Genomic DNA, 19,538 nt, shown 5'->3' on the forward strand with positions numbered 1-19,538 from the left:
CTGCGTGCGGGGCCATAGCCCTAAGCGCGCCACTTGTGCATCTGCCGGTTTCCGTCCTCCACGTGATTCCTCCCAAACAGGAAGTTACATCTTTGGTGGGATGAGCGTGGAGGGAAATTGGCAGAGAGGCAGCAAGGGCGCTTCACAAGGTGGGTGGAGGATTGCGCCATGACATCGCGAGCAGTCTTCACTAATCCCGACCCCTATCTGTCAATCAACACTATAGGCAAGGAGTTCAACTCTCAACATGAAGGCGGGGTTTTGTCCGCTTGTATGTCACCCAGTCAGTGAGAGGCAGGGAAGGGATACTCGCGGTTCCTCCAGGCTGCTGCAGAGTGCAGACTCAAAAGGCAGCGCAGCGGCAGAGAGGGAAAGTTAGAGGAGTGGCCTAGTGGTTAGGGTGGTGGACTTTGGTCCTGGGGAACTGAGGAACTGAGTTCGATTCCCACTTCAGGCACAGGCAGCTCCTTGTGACTCTGGGCAAGTCACTTAACCCTCCATTGCCCCATGTAAGCCGCATTGAGCCTGCCATGAGTGGGAAAACGCGGGATACAAATGTAACAAAAATAAAATAGATACTACTGGAGATTCTACATGGAACATTCCATGTAGAAGCCTCCGCGGCCACATTGGTGATCCGCAAGGGCCGACTTCTACATGGAATGTTGCTAGTGGAATAGCAACATTCCATGTAGAATCTCAAATAGTAGCAACAGTGGAGGAGTGGCCTAGTGGTTAGGGTGGTAGACTTTGGTCCTGGGGAACTGGGTTCGATTCCCACTTCAGGCACAGGCAGCTCCTTGTGACTCTGGGCAAGTCACTTAACCCTCCATTGTCCCATGTAAGCCGCATTGAGCCTGCCATGAGTGGGAAAGCGCGGGATACAAATGTAACAAAAATAAAATAGATACTACTGGAGATTCTACATGGAACATTCCATGTAGAAGGCTGCGCAGGCTTCTGTTTCTGTGAGTCTGACGTCAGACTCACAGAAGCAGAAGCCTGCGCGGCCACATTGGTGATCTGCAAGGGCCGACTTCTACATGGAATGTTGCTAGTGGAGGAGTGGCCTAGTGGTTAGGGTGGTGGACTTTGGTCCTGGGGAACTGAGGAACTGAGTTCCATTCCCACTTCAGGCACAGGCAGCTCCTTGTGACTCTGGGCAAGTCACTTAACCCTCTATTGCCCCATGTAAGCCGCATTGAGCCCGCCATGAGTGGGAAAACGCGGGGTACAAATGTAACAAACAAAAAAACAGGTGCCGCTGGTGCATAGGCACCATTTTTTCTAAAAGATTGTTTAGGGGAGTGACCGCGCCCCCTGTGCCCCATCTAGCTATGCCACTGCTCTTTCATCTTTCTGTCTACTTCATGTCAGCTGCTATTAAACTCTTATCTCTAGAAACCGTTTGCTGACCCACATTCTTTCTATCAACATTGTAATATGATGCCAAGCCAGAATATTTTGTGAAGATGACATACAGATTTTCAGTGGCTTTTTGAATGAAAAAAGACCACGCTTTTAAAGAACTTTGAAACTCCAAGACAAAAATTAAGTGAAAAGGGAGAAAGCTTTGCAGACTAAGGAACCTAGAAGATACTCAGGGGTCCTTTTACTAAGCCGCGTAAGAGTCTATGCGCACCCAATGCGCACCAATTCCGAGTTACCACCCAGCTACCACGTGGCCCGGGCGGTAATTTCATTTTTGACGCGCATCAAAAAATATTTTTATTTTCTGGCACGCGGGCAGTAATCGGCATTTGGACACGTGTTGACTATTCCTGCCTGGTTAACGCAGGACATTTTACTGCTACATCAATGGCTGGTGGTAAGGTCTCAGACCCAAAAAGCATTTTTTACAGGTGCACTGAGAAATGATCCTGTGCGCAGCCAAAACACACACCTTCACTACCGCAGGCCATTCTTCAGCACACCTTAGTAAAAAGACCCCTCATACTTTCCGGTGAAAAAGAGAGGGACTCTGAAAGCTCACACTAGAGAGCCAAGTGAAATCCACAACAAAGAAAATGTTCCACTCAATGTGGAAACTCAAACGCGTGAAACTATTCTTCCTGAGGGAAACATTTCACAACTTGATACAATCAATGGTACTTAGCCACGTAGACTACTGCAATGGAATTTATGCGGGTTGCAAAGAACAAACCTTAAAGAAACTTCAGACCGCTCAAATCATGGCAGCCAGGCTTATATTTGGAAAAACTCCTCCGTGAAAACCTGCACTGGCTCCTAATTAAAGAACGTATTGCTTTCAAAATTTGCACCTTGGTTCATAAAATTATCTTCGGCGAAGCCCTGGGATACATGACAAGCCTCATAGACCTACGAACCAGAAACATATCTGGATCAACACGAACATATCTAAATCTCCACTACCCAAGCTGCAAAGGACTTAAGTATAAATCAACATATGCATCCAGTTTTCCTACATAAGCACACAACTGTGGAACGCACTACCAAAAGCCGTGAAAACAACGTATGACCACCTAAACTTCCGGAAATCTCTAAAAACTAACCTGTTTTAAAAGGCATACCCCACCGATCCAACTTAAATGTCTGAACTCTGCAACACAACGAAACCAAAGCATGTAATGGACATAACATAACTCTTCCGCTCTACGATTCCCTCGTGTCTGTTCCACATGAGCCTTATTTTACCACAACATCACTTTGTATTTGTTCATACCGGAGTCGGCGAATGCCTCTCCGGTACTATGTAAGCCACATTGAGCCTACAAATAGGTGGGAAAATGTGGGATACAAATGTAACAAATAAATAAATAAAGCCGATATTCAACCGGCGGTGGGCAGCGCTTTGACCTCCTGCCACCAGTGTCAAACCCAGAAATTTAATTCTGGGCCATTTCCAGTGACCGGCATAGAATATGGGGGGGGGGGGGGGGTATTTTGGCCTCTAAATACTTAACTGGTTAAGCCGATATTCAGCAGCTGACCGGTTAAGTTATAGCACTTATTATTATTATTTATTATTTGTTGCACTTGTATCCCACATTTTCCCACCTATTTGCAGGCTCAATGTGGCTCACAAAATGTTACAGCAACATGTACACATTATAGGATAAGAATTTCAAAATATAGATATTTTTTTATTACATTTGTACCCTGCGCTTTCCCACTCATGGCAGGCTCAATGCGGCTAACATGGGGCAATGGAGGGTTAAGTGACTTGCCCAGAGTCACAAGGAGCTGCCTGTGCCTGAAGTGGGAATCAAACTCAGTTCCTCAGTTCCCCAGGATCAAAGTCCACCACCCTAACCACTAGGCCACTCCTCCACTAGCAACATTCCATGTAGAAGTCGGCCCTTACAGATCACCAATGTGGCCGCGCAGGCTTCTGCTTCTGTGAGTCTGACGTCCTGCACGTGCAGGACGTCAGACTCACAGAAACAGAAGCCTGCGCAGCCTTCTACATGGAATGTTGCTAGTGGAATAGCAACATTCCATGTAGAATCTCCAATAGTATCTATTTGATTTTTGCTACATTTGTACCCCACACGTTTCCCACTCATGGCAGGCTCAATGCGGCTTACATGGGGCAATGGAGGGTTAAGTGACTTGCCCAGAGTCACAAGGAGCTGCCTGTGCCTGAAGTGGGAATCAAACTCAGTTCCTCAGTTCCCCAGGATCAAAGTCCACTGCACTAACCACTAGGCTACTCCTCCACTAGCAACATTCCATGTAGAAGTCGGCCCTTACAGATCACCAATGTGGCCGCGCAGGCTTCTGCTTCTGTGAGTCTGACGTCCTGCACGTATGTGCAGGACGTCAGACTCACAGAAACAGAAGCCTGCGCAGCCTTCTACATGGAATGTTGCTAGTGGAATAGCAACATTTCATGTAGAATCTCCAATAGTAGCACCATTCCATGTAGAATCTCCAATAGTAGCAACATTCCATGTAGAATCTCCAATAGTATCTATTTGATTTTTGCTACATTTGTACCCCACACGTTTCCCACTCATGGCAGGCTCAATGCGGCTTACATGGGGCAATGGAGGGTTAAGTGACTTGCCCAGAGTCACAAGGAGCTGCCTGTGCCTGAAGTGGGAATCAAACTCAGTTCCTCAGTTCCCCAGGATCAAAGTCCACTGCACTAACCACTAGGCTACTCCTCCACTAGCAACATTCCATGTAGAAGTCGGCCCTTACAGATCACCAATGTGGCCGCGCAGGCTTCTGCTTCTGTGAGTCTGACGTCCTGCACGTGCAGGACGTCAGACTCACAGAAACAGAAGCCTGCGCAGCCTTCTACATGGAATGTTGCTAGTGGAATAGCAACATTCCATGTAGAATCTCCAATAGTATCTATTTTGTTACATTTGTACCCTGCACTTTCCCACTCATGGCAGGCTCAATGCGGCTTACATGGGGCAATGGAGGGTTAAATGACTTGCCCAGAGTCACAAGGAGCTGCCTGTGCCTGAAGTGGGAATCAAACTCAGTTCCTCAGTTCCCCAGGATCAAAGTCCACTGCACTAACCACTAGGCTACTCCTCCACTAGCAACATTCCATGTAGAAGTCGGCCCTTACAGATCACCAATGTGGCCGCGCAGGCTTCTGCTTCTGTGAGTCTGACGTCCTGCACGTGCAGGACGTCAGACTCACAGAAACAGAAGCCTGTGCAGCCTTCTACATGGAATGTTGCTAGTGGAATAGCAACATTCCATGTAGAATCTCCAATAGTATCTATTTTGTTACATTTGTACCCTGCGCTTTCCCACTCATGGCAGGCTCAATGCGGCTTACATGGGGCAATGGAGGGTTAAATGACTTGCCCAGAGTCACAAGGAGCTGCCTGTGCCTGAAGTGGGAATTGAATTCAGTTCCTCAGGACCAAAGCCCACCACCCTAACCACTTGGCCACTCCTCCACAGATAAGTACATAGAATATCAAAGCAATCATAATAACGGAATAATAATTTTACAGTTCTTACAAATAAGAGTGCATAAGTAAATCATATTGGATTGGAAGTGGATTGAAAGATCAACATAACATAACATAATGATATCAGGACAAGATATAATATTCAGTCGTGAGGATGTAATTAGGATGGACAGATAGGAGGGTTCCTTAATAGTTGTGATTGGAATAATTAGGAAGTCAGATCGTTATGGGGAATCTTTATTGTACGCTTTATGAATAAGTAGGTGTTTAATAACTTTCGGAAGGTTGTCAGGTCGTGTGTTGTTTTTATGGCAATCGGCAATTCATTCCATAGTTGCGTGCAGGGGTATGAGAAACTGGATGTATGTACAGACTTGTATTTAAGTCCTCTGCAATTGGGATAATGAAGGTTTAAGCAGGTGCGTGATGAACGTTTATTGTTTCACTCTGGTAAGTCAATTAGGTCTGACATGTATGATGGGGCATCTCCATAAATGATTTTATGGACCAAGGTTCAAATCTTGAATGCAATACGGTCCTTCAGTGGGAGCCAATGCATGCTTTTTCTAAGGGGTCTGGCACTTTCATATTTCGCCTTGCCGAATATTAATCTGGCTGCGGTGTTCTGGGCTGTCTGGAGTTTCTTGATGGTTTGTGCCTTGCATCCCGCGTATAAGGAATTGCAGTAGTCCAAAGGCTCAGAACCAACGATTGCACCAATACGCGAAATGTCTCCCTTGGGAAGAAAGATCTTACTCTTCTGAGCCTCCACATTGCATAGAACATTTTCTTTATGACATTTTTTACATGGCAGTCTAGATTAAGATTGCGATCAATTGTTACGCCTAGGAGTTTCAGGGTGTCCGCAACAGGGAGAGTATGGTTTGGCGTGTTTATGTTGGGATAGTTGATTTTGTTATATTGCGATGCTAACATTAGGCCTTGTGTCTTTTCTGTTTTCAGCTTTAGTTGGAAAGCGTCTGCCCATGAGTTCATAATTTGGAAGCTGCAATTTAAAGATAGGACTTCTATTTATGCGGTCCGATTTAACCGCTGATCTTACACAGTCTGGCACTGAATAAACGCACCTAACCAGATAATTTGCATGACATAACTGGTGTAGCAGAAAGTGCTAACTGTGAATATTCAATGGGAGATAATTGGCTATCTCCAGCTGAATATTCATGGTTAGCCGCAAAAGCACGATTTAACTAGCCAGCAGCTGTTTCCGAATGGTTAAATAGCGCTGAATATCGGCGGGGCATTTCCTGGTTGAGGCTGTGGTGGGTGTGGGCCCCAATACTGCAATGCAAACAGTGTCCCCTTCTCCTAGTGTGACATGTTGCTGTATCCGTGGACAAAAAAGTTTTTTGTTCAAGTCCTTTTATTTTACAAACTTTATTGGCAGAAAGCAAAGTTGGTACAGTGAGGGGTAGTTTGATAAAGGATTTTTTTCATTTGTAAAGTCCATTTAACCCGTATATAAGGATTTAAAAAAAAAATTACCTAGGAGTTACTCATGTAAAAGTAGACGCAGTGCCAAGAAGGTGCAGACTTTTATGTGACCCATGTGCAGATACGTTCGGGGGCAGAGTTTGGGCAGAGTTGCGGTTTAAACATGGGGGTTATTGTATAACAAGGTGTCTCTATTTAGGCACTCCAAGGCTGGGCAGGGAGCACATACTCTATATAGGCATCTATGCATCTCGATTCTGGTATAGAATACTGGCGTAAACCTGTATTGGTGTGCCTAAATTTAGATGAACCCGGAAAGAAAATGGCGAACTTTAGTTAAAGCACTATATCCCTGAGAAAGCCTGAGGGTGAGACGGGCCTCGTTGGGTACAGATAAGTGTGCTGCACGTTTAATGTGTTTTACATATAAAGGTAACAGGAAATAAAAATAAAACATAATGAAAACAATTGTTTGGCTGAAGAATAAATTTGGAGGCGAGGGGTTTTTGCCAACGATAGATTGAGGTCTACTGGGAAGAGCCCCATGAGAGCTTTTACAGAGCACAAGGGGAGCGTTCCGTAGACTGGTCCGCTGTATTACCACGGACCTCTGAGGCTTTTACCCTTTCTTTTCAAACGAGCTGTTTGGTATGTGGATTATCCACTTAAGGATGACGATAAATTAAGATGTGATCATTTACATCAGGTCAGTGGCAGGTGTTAACGGACACATGTTCAGCCAGTCCAGGTTTTACTTCCATTGCTTTCAATGGATGTAAAATCCGGACTGGCTCAATCTGTCCTCTTTTTTTTCTGGAGCCATATGGTAACCCTAGTTTCACCTAAGAACACCATGCAATGTGCACAACTTATACCCAGGTGCATAACGAGGGCGGGAGGTGGGAGAGGTCAGCCCCGGGTGCACGCTGCAGGAGGAGTGTAAGGAGCAGCCGCATAGCTGTCGTCTCTACCAGTTCCCTGCCCTGGAACAGGAAGTGACGGCAGAGGGAGCAGGGAACCAGCGGCTCCCAGCACCCCAGCTGGTAAGAAGAATGCACCCGGGGGAAGGGGCTTGGAGCTGATGCACCCGGGGAGGGGGGGGGGGGGGTTGTTCAGCGGTGATCTTCCATGGGTGGCAGTCGACCAAGGAACACCACTGCTTATACCCCCAGATATTCAAAAGCATTTAACTGGCCAGGATTGGCACTTGCCCTGTGACCAGGCTATCTGTGAATTTTCAGCAGGACATAGTGTATATATTAAAACTTTAAACAATAGCTAGCTGGCCATGACCTGCTGAAAATTCGTAGTTAGTGGCTAGTGGCTAGCCAGTTAAATCATGCTATATATCCGGCCTATCCGCCGAGTTTCAGCGCACGTTTGATGGCCATGTTTGGCTGCGTTAAAAGCAGGCCTGTTTTTCGCTGGCTCAAACTTACCGGCTAGTGTTGAGTATCAGTTTGGCTGGTTAAGTTTGAACCAGCCAAAAATAAACTCTGCAATTTCCTGCGTCCCAGCTTTGCGGAAAGCAGGAAGTTGCAGAGTAGGCGGGACGCACCTGAGAAGAGGCTCCGACGACGCGCGCTGGCAGAAGGCTGGCTATGGGAATCGCCGGTGCTGGAGGGAGAATGGCGCTTCAGGTCAGTAAAAATGACCAGAACTGACCATGTGCAGGGGGCTGTCGGGGGGGGGGGGGGGGGGGGGGTGGAGAGGAAATGCGGTGGCGGCAGGCGGGTGGGCTGACGGGGGGTGGTAGCGGGTGGAGAGGAAATGCGAGGCCTGTGCCCACCCAGTCCACCTGGTTAGCCGTGGCTTAGTAAAGGGAGGGGGGTCAAACAAGCGCAGTATGTGCTCCATTACTCGGAAAAAAAAGTAAAAGGGCCCCTTAGTCATTGAAAACAAAACAAAAATTATGACATGAACGGTCATAGAATCTGGGATCAGGGAAGCTTCATAGAGGTCGTTTCTTTGAGTGTTACATAGAATTGCACTGGATTTTCTGTTGATCAGTCATACATTACTAACTGTATCTGATATCCTGAAATGACAATGTTTACAAATCTATGTAAGCCACATTGAGCCTGCAAATGTGGGATACAAATGCAATAAATAATAATAATAATAATAATTCCAATTTGCCTCACTAACACCACAGACTCTTGGCCCTATTAGATAAAAAAAAAAGCCATACTAAAATATCTAATGTGCTTTTCTTATGTGTTCAGGAGGATATAAGACGCAAACTGAACAGCATCCTCAACAACAAAATCAAATTATTAAGCAACTCCCCAGGAGATATCCTGCCTTATCACTTCAGTGAAATTATTCAGGTAAGCTGAAACCAAACAATGCTTGAAATTCACTGAACACAAATCAGGCCAAATTTGGCCAGGACCGAGCTTTTAAACACATCCACTTGGACACAGACAAATTTTCAGCCAAACCTAGACACTCAGGGGCCGATACTCAAAGCTCACAGGGCTTGTAGTGTACTGTTTTGACAGGTTTCTCAGCTGGTTTTGCATGTACATTATTGTGCTCTTAACCCTCAAAGGGTTTTGGCACTGCTTTTACTGTTCATAAAAGCAGCGTCCAAAAACGAGTTGCAAATGTATTAAAAAGAGCATTCCATGCAATGCACAGAAGAGAGTGCCTACCTGTAATGTTCAAAATATTCTAGCAGGTCTGAGTTGGCGTTGCTTGTGAAAGGGCAGCTTCTTGGTGGTCTGCATTTTTTAATATTATCTGCACTTTTCATGTGTGTGTATCATGTGCATGTATGTTCCACCTGTAACATTAAAAAAGAAAAGTGTTCTGGTTGCCGAACACAAAATACAACAACAACAACAACAACAAAAAAAACAATAAAAAGACAACAACAAAAAAAATAACCAACAAGAATCATCCATGAATGTGCGCATATGACGCACACTTTTATGGCACTTGTTGAAAAATAAAAAGCAGTTATTCTTATTTTTCAAGTCAGGTTCTCTTTTTATTTTCTCTTGTTTTGTATTTTATTTTATTTCCACTTTTTTTCTGTGTAATGGAGCATTGTAATGGAGCACATACTGCACTTGTTCCCTCCCCCCCTTCCCTGTTCCTCTGGCCTGGGTATGCACAGAACATTGACGTTTACCGTGCAACTTTTCTGCGCATGTGCCAGGTGCTCTCCCTACTGAACTTCATGCAGACTTTCCACGCATCTCATTTGATTGTGATTTCCTTTGAGCATCAATTGCTATTCCTTGTTTGATATGTTCAGCCGTGGCTATAAATGCACATGGCTGTTAACGACAACCTTTGAGCATTGGCCCCTCAGATTTTCAGCTGTAAATTTGTCTAAATCTAGGCATGTTAGAAATGTAGGGGGGAAAGTTATCAACATGGGCTATCATTAAGGGGGGAAGTTATCAGTGTAAGCTATTGTTACATGTCTTAATGATACCCCCATGTTGATTACTTCCCCCCAGGGTCTCATTGCATAAAATAGGATCGATACTAAAATAGTACTAGTTAGTGGTAAAATAGCATGTCTTAACTGTAGCTCGTATTACACCCCTTAGGAGCTTAAATTAAGAGTACCGTATTTTTCGGACTATAAGACGCACTTTTTTCCCCCCCAAATTTGGGAGGAAAATGGGGGGTGCGTCTTATAGTCCGAAGGTAGAGATTTCCCTCCCTCCAAGTTCGGGATCGCCCTCCCCCCCGGCCCTGTCACCACTTCTTCCTACTCACGGGCTCGCGATCTTCCCTGGTGGTCTAGTGACGTCTGGGCAGGAAAGAGCCCCCTCTTTCCTGCCCAGCGCGCTGCTCTCCGTCCTCCTGTATGCTGCCTGACAGTCTCGTCGAGATTCAAAATGGCCGCCGAGACTTCAATTCTCGGTGGCCATTTTGAATCTCGCCGAGACCGTCAGGCAGCATACAGGAGGACGGAGAGCAGCGCGCTGGGCAGGAAAGAGGGGGCTCTTTCCTGCCCAGACGTCACTAGACCACCAGGGAAGATCGCGTGACGTGAGTAGGGAGAAGTGGTGACAGGGCTGGGGGGAGGGCGATCCTGAACTTGGAGGGAGGGATTTGGACAGGACGCACCGGAGCACCTTGGTTTTAGAGGAGGGAAAAAGGAAAATTTTTTTTCCCCTATTTCCCTCCTCTAAAACCTAGGTGCGTCTTATGGTCCGGTGCGTCTTATAGTCCGAAAAATACGGTATATATTCACGGTAGCGTTGTTAGCTTGCGGTAGAAATCAGCTGGCTGTCCTGAGCACTTTGTCCAGAAAACTCTAACAGCCTATCCCTTCTTAGGAACTTCACCCCTATGGTTCACTGCTCAGGGTGTCCCCTAGTCCACCCTACTTGGGGCTGGTTCTTTTTCTCCTTTACGCACTAACTGAATGGTGATGCAGGACCTTGTCAATAGGATCCATGCTAGTGTCTGGTTGGGAGAAAAGAGACCGAAAGACCAAAGGCGCTTTCCCTCTAGCTTGGGTCCCAGGCTAGAAGAAAGCTAGACTTTTTATCTCATTATGCTGTTTCCTGGGCAGTTCCACCTCCGAAAGGGCACGAAAGAGAAAATTCATTATCAGCTGCAGGGGCTTTAGTGTCTCCCTGGGTCATATTGACTATATATATCCTCTTGTTTTCCATTTACCTTATATATTTGTGGAATATATTTGTGAAAATGATATAAAGTGATCAACTTACATTGAGTTTTATAAAGCAACACAATGAAGAGGAATAAATAAATTGAATGCTACTGGGAAACAAATCCACTTCATGTACTCTAGTAATAATTTCCCCTAGAATAACAACTTCTCCATCAGTATTTTGTGCAACTAACACTGATATAGTATAGTATTTTTATGTGTTCATTGGTTTTCACTGGACTGCAGGGGCAGACTGAGAGTGCTCTGTTCCCCCCTCCCCCCCTACCGCCGACCCCGCAGCCCTTACCTTTCTCCATGTCCAACATGTCCTCCGATCTCCCCTTCTACCCTCCTCATGTCCAGCGTGTCCCTCTGACTCCCCTTTCTCACTTTCTTCCATGCTGCTGCTGAGCGTGCCGCGTCTGCTGCTGCCCGCGGCAGCTCCACAGTTTAAAATGGCGTCTGGGTTCCAAGACATCATTTTGGATATAATTAGACCCTTTGGTCTGTAACATCCAGTGAAAACCTATGAGCACATAAAAATATTATATCATTTTAGTTGCACGAATACTGACGCAGAAGTTGTTATATTCTATGGGAGTTTTATAAAATGCCTTGTAAAAGTTTTCACAGCTTTGTTCATTTTTCACATTCTTCTCACAATTCCCCATACCCCTTCTAGGCACTTGAGGTCCCTGGACTCAAGTGCTTTGTAGCAGAAAGTGGGCGGGTGCAAAATGCTTTGTTGGACAAAAACATGGCGCATGTTCCTTCAAAGATTAAAAACGTTATCAGATCCTCAATCTCGTTAAAGCCCCAATCAGAGGACAGCGGAAAGTGGGCAGGTGATTTACACAGCATACTCCGCACTTTCAATGTGAAAGAACAATTACAGAACTGGGCAAAAAAGTAATTATGAAAAATAAATCGAAAAGTCTTGACTTCATAACTCTTCACATCTTTTATCATAGAGCCCACCTGTTTTCAATCACTGTAGTTGAGATAAGTACATATATAAGTAATACCATACTGGGAAAAGACCAAGGGTCCATCGAGCCCAGCATCCTGTCCACGACAGCGGCCAATCCAGGCCAAAGGCACCTGGCAAGCTTCCCAAACGTACAAACATTCTATACATGTTATTCCTGGAATTGTGGATTTTTCCCAAGTCCATTTAGTTGCGGTTTATGGACTTGTCCGTTAGGAAACCGTCCAACCCCTTTTTAAACTCTGCTAAGCTAACCACCTTCACCACTTTCTCCGGCAACGAATTCCAGAGTTTAATTATACGTTGGGTGAAGAAAAATTTTCTCAGATTTGTTTTAAATTTATTACACTGTAGTTTCATCGCATGCCCCCTAGTCCTAGTATTTTTGGAACGCGTGAACAGACGCTTCACATCCACCTGTTCCACTCCACTCATTATTTTATATACCTCTATCATGTCTCCCCTCAGCCGTCTCTTCTCCAAGCTGAATACCCCTAGCCTCCTTAATCTTTCTTCATAGGGAAGTCGTCCCATCCCCGCTATCATTTTAGTCGCCCTTCGCTGCACCTTTTCCAATTCTACTATATCTTTCTTGAGATGCGGCGTTGTTTCAAATACTTGTGGATGAATGATTAAATTAAGAAGCTTAGCAACTGTATTGAAGCTGTGGAAAATTGGGCCAGATCTACATGACCTAAAGTTGGACAAAGATAAAACTAAGCTATTATGGTTGTGTAATTCATATGGAATGATTCCAGAGTCCTTATTGAATTCAGGCTTGTCGTTACAGGTTGAAAGCTGTTCTTCAGTTCTGGGGTTTATTTTACACACTAACCTTACCTTTAAGCCCTGATTCTTTCACACTTGGATTGCTGTAACGTTCTGTATTCCGATATCACAACTAAACTGATCACAAAATTTTAGACATTAGAAAATATTATGCACAAATGATTTTTGGATTTCACAAACGTGAGGGGGTTACTCCTTTGCTAATTCAGGGGCCCATTTACTAAGGTGCACCCAAAAGTGGCCTTCGCTGGTGTAGGATGCGTGGTGGTCCATTCCCTGAGCGCGCCTGGAAAAAAAAGGATTTTTATGTTTAAATCTTTTTTATTAAATGCTCAAATAAACAATGTTCAACATTGAGACACACATATATTCATATTACATAAGATCTGTTACAGGTCAAAGTAATCCTGATCATAACTCTGAGCTCTCTTGGTTATATTGAAACCGTTCTCTCTGTCTTAGTCTTTTATTTCTTTCTCTACCTGATTCTAAGCTCTACTTCGGTTACATTCTCTTTTCAGGTATGTACATGTCTGAGTCCAGGTTCTTATATTAGTTCTCTCTATGGCTCTTGCTTCGTCTCTATTACCCATTCTACTTATTTATTCAACCCATTAACATCAATGTAAATAACTCAACTTGAATTAGCGTTTCCTTTTTACTCATATGTGCACAACTTTTAAAATCTACTACATTGGTTACAATCTTGATTTTTCTATTTCCTTTTTTCCCCTTTTTCCCTCCCCCCCCCTCATTTCCCTTCCCCCCTCTCTCTCGTTACCTTTCCCTCCCTCTCTTCTTGGTTATTGGGTTTGTTTAGTCCTTAACCAAAGCGCCTTCGCTCCCCTTCCCAAAACCTCCAACTCTGTCTGTTCTTGTTCTCTGTTCCACCGTCTTCTTCATCCTCCCCCTTTAGAAGTTTATCAGGTAACTGCGGGCTGCTTGCGGGAGCGTGTTTAAAAGGGGACTCCAACACGCTTCAAATTTCTTCCCTTCTATCGATTCCCAGTTCTTCACGCCCATCCGTTCTACTCTCATCAACATCAACATTCGTGTTCTCCACTGTTGTCTGATTGGTGGCCTGGGCGAGAGCCATTCGGCCAGAATAACTTGCTTAGCAATTATAACCGTCTTTGAAGCCAATTCTGTATATCCTCTCTGTGTTGGTTTGCTTAGTCTGAAATGACCAAAGAGAATCGCCACATCATAAATCCAAAGTGAATTCCACAATTGTGATACATAAGCGAGCAATCCTTTCCAAAATTCCACCATAAGTACATAAGTACATAAGTAGTGCCATACTGGGAAAGACCAAAGGTCCATCTAGCCCAGCATCCTGTCACCGACAGTGGCCAATCCAGGTCAAGGGCACCTGGCACGCTCCCCAAACGTAAAAAACATTCCAGACAAGTTATACCTAAAAATGCGGAATTTTTCCAAGTCCATTTAATAGCGGTCTATGGACTTGTCCTTTAGGAATCTATCTAACCCCTTTTTAAACTCCGTCAAGCTAACCGCCCGTACCACGTTCTCCGGCAACGAATTCCAGAGTCTAATTACACGTTGGGTGAAGAAAAATTTTCTCCGATTCGTTTTAAATTTACCACACTGTAGCTTCAACTCATGCCCTCTAGTCCTAGTATTTTTGGATAGCGTGAACAGTCGCTTCACATCCACCCGATCCATTCCACTCATTATTTATACACTTCTATCATATCTCCCTCAGCCGTCTCTTCTCCAAGCTGAAAAGCCCTAGCCTTCTCAGCCTCTCTTCGTAGGAAAGTCGTCCCATCCCCACTATCATTTTCGTCGCCCTTCGCTGTACCTTTTCCAATTCTACTATATCTTTTTTGAGATACGGAGACCAGTACTGAACACAATACTCCAGGTGCGGTCGCACCATGGAGCGATACAGCGGCATTATAACATCCGCACACCTGGACTCCATACCCTTCCTAATAACACCCAACATTCTATTCGCTTTCCTAGCCGCAGCAGCACACTGAGCAGAAGGTTTCAGCGTATCATCGACGACGACACCCAGATCCCTTTCTTGATCCGTAACTCCTAACACGGAACCTTGCATGACGTAGCTATAATTCGGGTTAATCTTACCCACATGCATCACTTTGCACTTGTCAACATTGAACTTCATCTGCCACTTGCATGCCCAATCTCCCAGTCTCGCAAGGTCCTCCTGTAATCGTTCACATTCCTCCTGCGACTTGACGACCCTGAATAATTTTGTGTCATCGGCGAATTTAATTACCTCACTAGTTATTCCCATCTCTAGGTCATTTATAAATACATTAAAAAGCAACGGACCCAGCACAGACCCCTGCGGGACCCCACTAACTACCCTCCTCCACTGAGAATACTGGCCACGCAATCCTACTCTCTGCTTCCTATCTTTCAACCAGTTCTTAATCCATAATAATACCCTACCTCCGATTCCATGACTCTGCAATTTCTTCAGGAGTCTTTCGTGCGGCACTTTGTCAAACGCCTTCTGAAAATCCAGATATACAATATCAACCGGCTCCCCATTGTCCACATGTTTGCTTACCCCCTCAAAAAAATGCATTAGATTGGTGAGGCAAGACTTCCCTTCACTAAATCCGTGCTGACTTTGTCTCATCAGTCCATGTTTTTGTATATGCTCTGCAATTTTATTCTTAATAATAGCCTCCACCATCTTGCCCGGCACCGACGTCAGACTCACCGGTCTATAATTTCCCGGATCTCCTCTGGAACCCTTCTTAAAAATCGGAGTAACATTGGCTACCCTCCAGTCTTCCGGTACTACACTCGATTTTAGGGACAGATTGCATATTTCTAACAGTAGCTCCGCAAGTTCATTTTTTAGTTCTATTAATACTCTGGGATGAATACCATCAGGTCCCGGTGATTTACTACTCTTCAGCTTGCTGAACTGACCCATTACATCCTCCAAGGTTACAGAGAATTCGTTTAGTTTCTCCGACTCCCCCGCTTCAAATATTCTTTCCGGCACCGGTGTCCCCCCCAAATCCTCCTCGGTGAAGACCGAAGCAAAGAATTCATTTAATTTCTCCGCTACGGCTTTGTCCTCCCTGATCGCCCCTTTAACACCACTGCTGAGCAGTTCCATATCATGTGACCCAAGGTTGCTCCAGCACAATCACATCTGGGGCATGATCCCCAGGGTGACACACCCATATGAAAAGCTTGTCTGGGCGCTATATATGTCCGCACAGCCAACCTGTACTGCTGTTCCCAGTGTAGTGCAGCTGCAGTGGCGTGCCTCATGGTCAGGATATGTACTTTTATCTGTGCCTCTGTTACTTTCTGCATCAGATCTGCACTCCACTGCTGCGCTAGTTTTTTGTAATCCAATTCTGCGGCTGTATCTCTGATATACCTGTGGTGAAATGCAAGTGGTACTTCCTGCTGAGCTGCCAGGGAGAATGCATCTGACATTTCTATTTGTACATCCTCCGTTAGATCTTCCCATGGTAAAGAATGTACGTGGTGTTTTAGCTGCTGGTAGTGAAATCTGTCTTTGTCGGGCAATCCATATTCTCTTTGCAATTCCGCAAAGTTCTTAATCTTGCCTTCTGTGGTTAGTACTTGGAGGAGGTATACCACCCCTCGTCACTTCCACTTCTGAAATGTCCCATATATCTGTCCCGGTTCAAAGTCCATATTGCCACATATAGATCGGAAGGGCGTGACTTTGGCGGAAAATTTATGTAGCTTACATATCCATCTCCACACTGCTTTTGCAGTGGGCATTATCATTGCATATTTCAAGATTTCTGGAATTACTGTCCCTCCTACGTGTAGATAATTTGTGAAATGCCACCTTGGTTCCAGCTGTAATTCCAGATCTGTGTTAGAAAATTCTGTCGTCCCCCTGAACCAGTCATTGATGTGGCGCATTCCACTGGCCACCGTCAAATGCCTCACACTTAACAATCCTAGGCCCCCATATTCAACTGGGATGGTTAATGTAGCTACTGGTATGCGTGGTTTCCTCCCTCGCCACAGAAAACGTTGCACCAACTGATTTAGTTTCTGTTCGTCTTGTCTCTTCAGGAACAGTGGCAGTGTCTGAAAAACGTACAACCACTTCGGGGTTATACACATAAGTACATAAGTACATAAGTACATAAGTAATGCCATACTGGGAAAAGACCAAGGGTCCATCGAGCCCAGCATCCTGTCCACGACAGCGGCCAATCCAGGCCAAGGGCACCTGGCAAGCTTCCCAAACGTACAAACATTCTATACATGTTATTCCTGGAATTTTGGATTTTTCCAATTCCGTTTAGTAGCGGTTTATGGACTTGTCCTTTAGGAATCCGTCCAACCCCTTTTTAAACTCTGCTAAGCTAACCGCCTTCACCACTTTCTCCGGCAACGAATTCCAGAGTTTAATTACACGTTGGGTGAAGAAAAAGTTTCTCCGATTTGTTTTAAATTTACTATACTGTAGTTTCATCGCATGCCCCCTAGTCCTAGTATTTTTGGAAAGCGTGAACAGACGCTTCACATCCACCTGTTCCACTCCACTCATTATTTTATATACCTCTATCATGTCTCCCCTCAGCCGTCTCTTCTCCAAGCTGTATAGCCCTAGCCTCCTTAGTCTTTCTTCATAGGGAAGTCGTCCCATCCCCGCTATCATTTTAGTCGCCCTTCGCTGCACCTTTTCCAATTCTACTATATCTTTCTTGAGATGCGGCGACCAGAATTGAACACAATACTCAAGGTGCGGTCGCACCATGGAGCGATACAATGGCATTATAACATCCTCACACCTGTTTTCCATACCTTTCCTAATAATACCCAACATTCTATTCGCTTTCTTAGCCGCAGCAGCACACTGAGCAGAAGGTTTCAGTGTGTTATCGACGACAACACCCAGATCCCTTTCTTGGTCCGTAACTCCTAACGTGGAACCTTGCATGATGTAGCTATAATTCAGGTTCTTTTTTCCCACATGCATCACCTTGCACTTGCTCACATTAAACATCATCTGCCATTTAGCCGCCCAGTCTCCCAGTCTCGTAAGGTCCTCTTGTAATTTTTCACAATCCTGTCGCGATTTAACGACTTTGAATAACTTTGTGTCAGCAAATTTAATTACCTCGCTAGTTACTCCCATCTCTAAATCATTTATAAATATATTAAAAAGCAGCGGTCCTAGCACGGACCCCTGAGGAACCCCACTAACTACCCTTCTCCATTGTGAATAATGCCCATTTAACCCCACTCTCTGTTTCCTATCCTTCAACCAGTTTTTAATCCACAATAGGACATTTCCTCCTATCCCATGACCCTCCAATTTCCTCTGTAGCCTTTCATGAGGTACCTTGTCAAACGCCTTTTGAAAATTCAGATACACAATATCAACCGACTCCCCTTTGTCCACATGTTTGTTCACTCCTTCAAAGAATTGAAGTAAATTGGTCAGGCAAGATTTCCCCACACAAAAGCCATGCTGACTCGGTCTCAGTAATCCATGTCCTCGGATGTGCTCTGTAATTTTGTTTTTAATAATAGCCTCTACCATTTTCCCCGGCACCGACGTCAGACTCACCGGTCTATAATTTCCCGGATCTCCCCTGGAACCTTTTTTAAAAATGGGCGTTACATTGGCCACCTTCCAATCTTCCGGTACCACGCTCGATTTTAAGGATAAGTTGCATATCACTAGCAGTAGCTCCGCAATACACATATTGTATAAGGCTATCCGCCCTAATAGTGAGATAGGCAGGGGTCCCCACATGCCCAATCTGTCTTCTGTCTCTTTTAGCAGTTTAACTACATTTATGTTATATAATTGTCTGAGATCTGCCGGTACCTTTACCCCTAGGTATGTTATGGGTTCTTCCGTCCACTGTAATGATTGCGTACCTGTCCACCTCTCCACCCCTTCTGCGCCCACCGGAAGAACACAAGATTTCGTGATGTTTAGCTTAAACCCTGAGATTTCCCCAAACCTCTGTACTTCCTGTAATAAACAGCCCAGGGAGTGTGCTGGGTCAGTTAATACCAATAACAGGTCATCTGCGTAGGCCAGCACTTTTATTTGCCGGCCCGCCACTGTAACTCCCTGTATTTCTTGATTGGCCACAATAGTTCTTAATAGTGGTTCTAATGCCAGTACAAATAGGAGTGGGGAGAGCGGACAACCCTGTCTAGTTCCTTTGCTAATCCGAAATTCATTGCCCTTCCCCCCATTGACTATTACACTGGCTCTCGGGTTATTATATAATGATTTTATTACCTCCCTAAACCATCCCGTGATTCCCATTCTTGCCAGTACTTGTTCCAAGTATTCCCAATTGACGTGGTCAAAGGCCTTTTCGGCATCCAAGCTTAGTATCCACACCGGTATTTTTTTTGTCTTGCATACCGACAAGGCCACCAGTAGCTTTCTAACATTGTGTACTGCCCGCCTTCTCCGAATAAACCCTACTTGGTCTTGGCCCACCAGGTCAGGGAAGTATTGCGCCAAACGTTCTGCCATAATTTTTGCTAATAATTTGACTTCTACGTTCAGCAGTGAGATGGGCCTGTAGGACCCTGGTCTTTCTGGTGACTTGCCCGCCTTTGGAATCAATGTTATATATGCTACATTGGCATATGCGGGTAGTTCTCCCATCTCAATCACTTCTTCATAATAAGCTAGTAGATGAGCTTGTGCCTGCGGTGGTATTAGTTTATAATACTCCCCTGATAGCCCATC

The 19,538-nt window shown here is 44.9% G+C and overlaps 1 protein-coding gene and 1 long non-coding RNA gene across 3 annotated transcripts in view; one reads left to right on the forward strand and one right to left on the reverse strand.

The window, feature by feature from the left end:
* Positions 1-19,538, forward strand: part of LOC115478072 (exocyst complex component 3-like) — a 142,551-nt gene that overhangs the window by 31,856 nt on the left and 91,157 nt on the right. For both annotated transcript variants that reach the window (XM_030215308.1, XM_030215306.1), the window contains exon 4: positions 8,606-8,710. In XM_030215308.1, the coding sequence (XP_030071168.1) occupies positions 8,606-8,710 (105 nt within the window). The remainder of the gene's footprint in view (positions 1-8,605; positions 8,711-19,538) is intronic.
* Positions 1,852-18,215, reverse strand: LOC115478073. The gene is made up of 3 exons (XR_003943429.1): positions 18,205-18,215; positions 18,060-18,074; positions 1,852-1,950 (listed from the first exon to the last, which is right to left on the reverse strand). It is a non-coding gene; the product is annotated as an uncharacterized LOC115478073 (long non-coding RNA).

This window comes from Microcaecilia unicolor, chromosome 9, assembly GCF_901765095.1.
Source record: "Microcaecilia unicolor chromosome 9, aMicUni1.1, whole genome shotgun sequence".
In the NCBI taxonomy this organism is placed as follows: domain Eukaryota; kingdom Metazoa; phylum Chordata; class Amphibia; order Gymnophiona; family Siphonopidae; genus Microcaecilia; species Microcaecilia unicolor.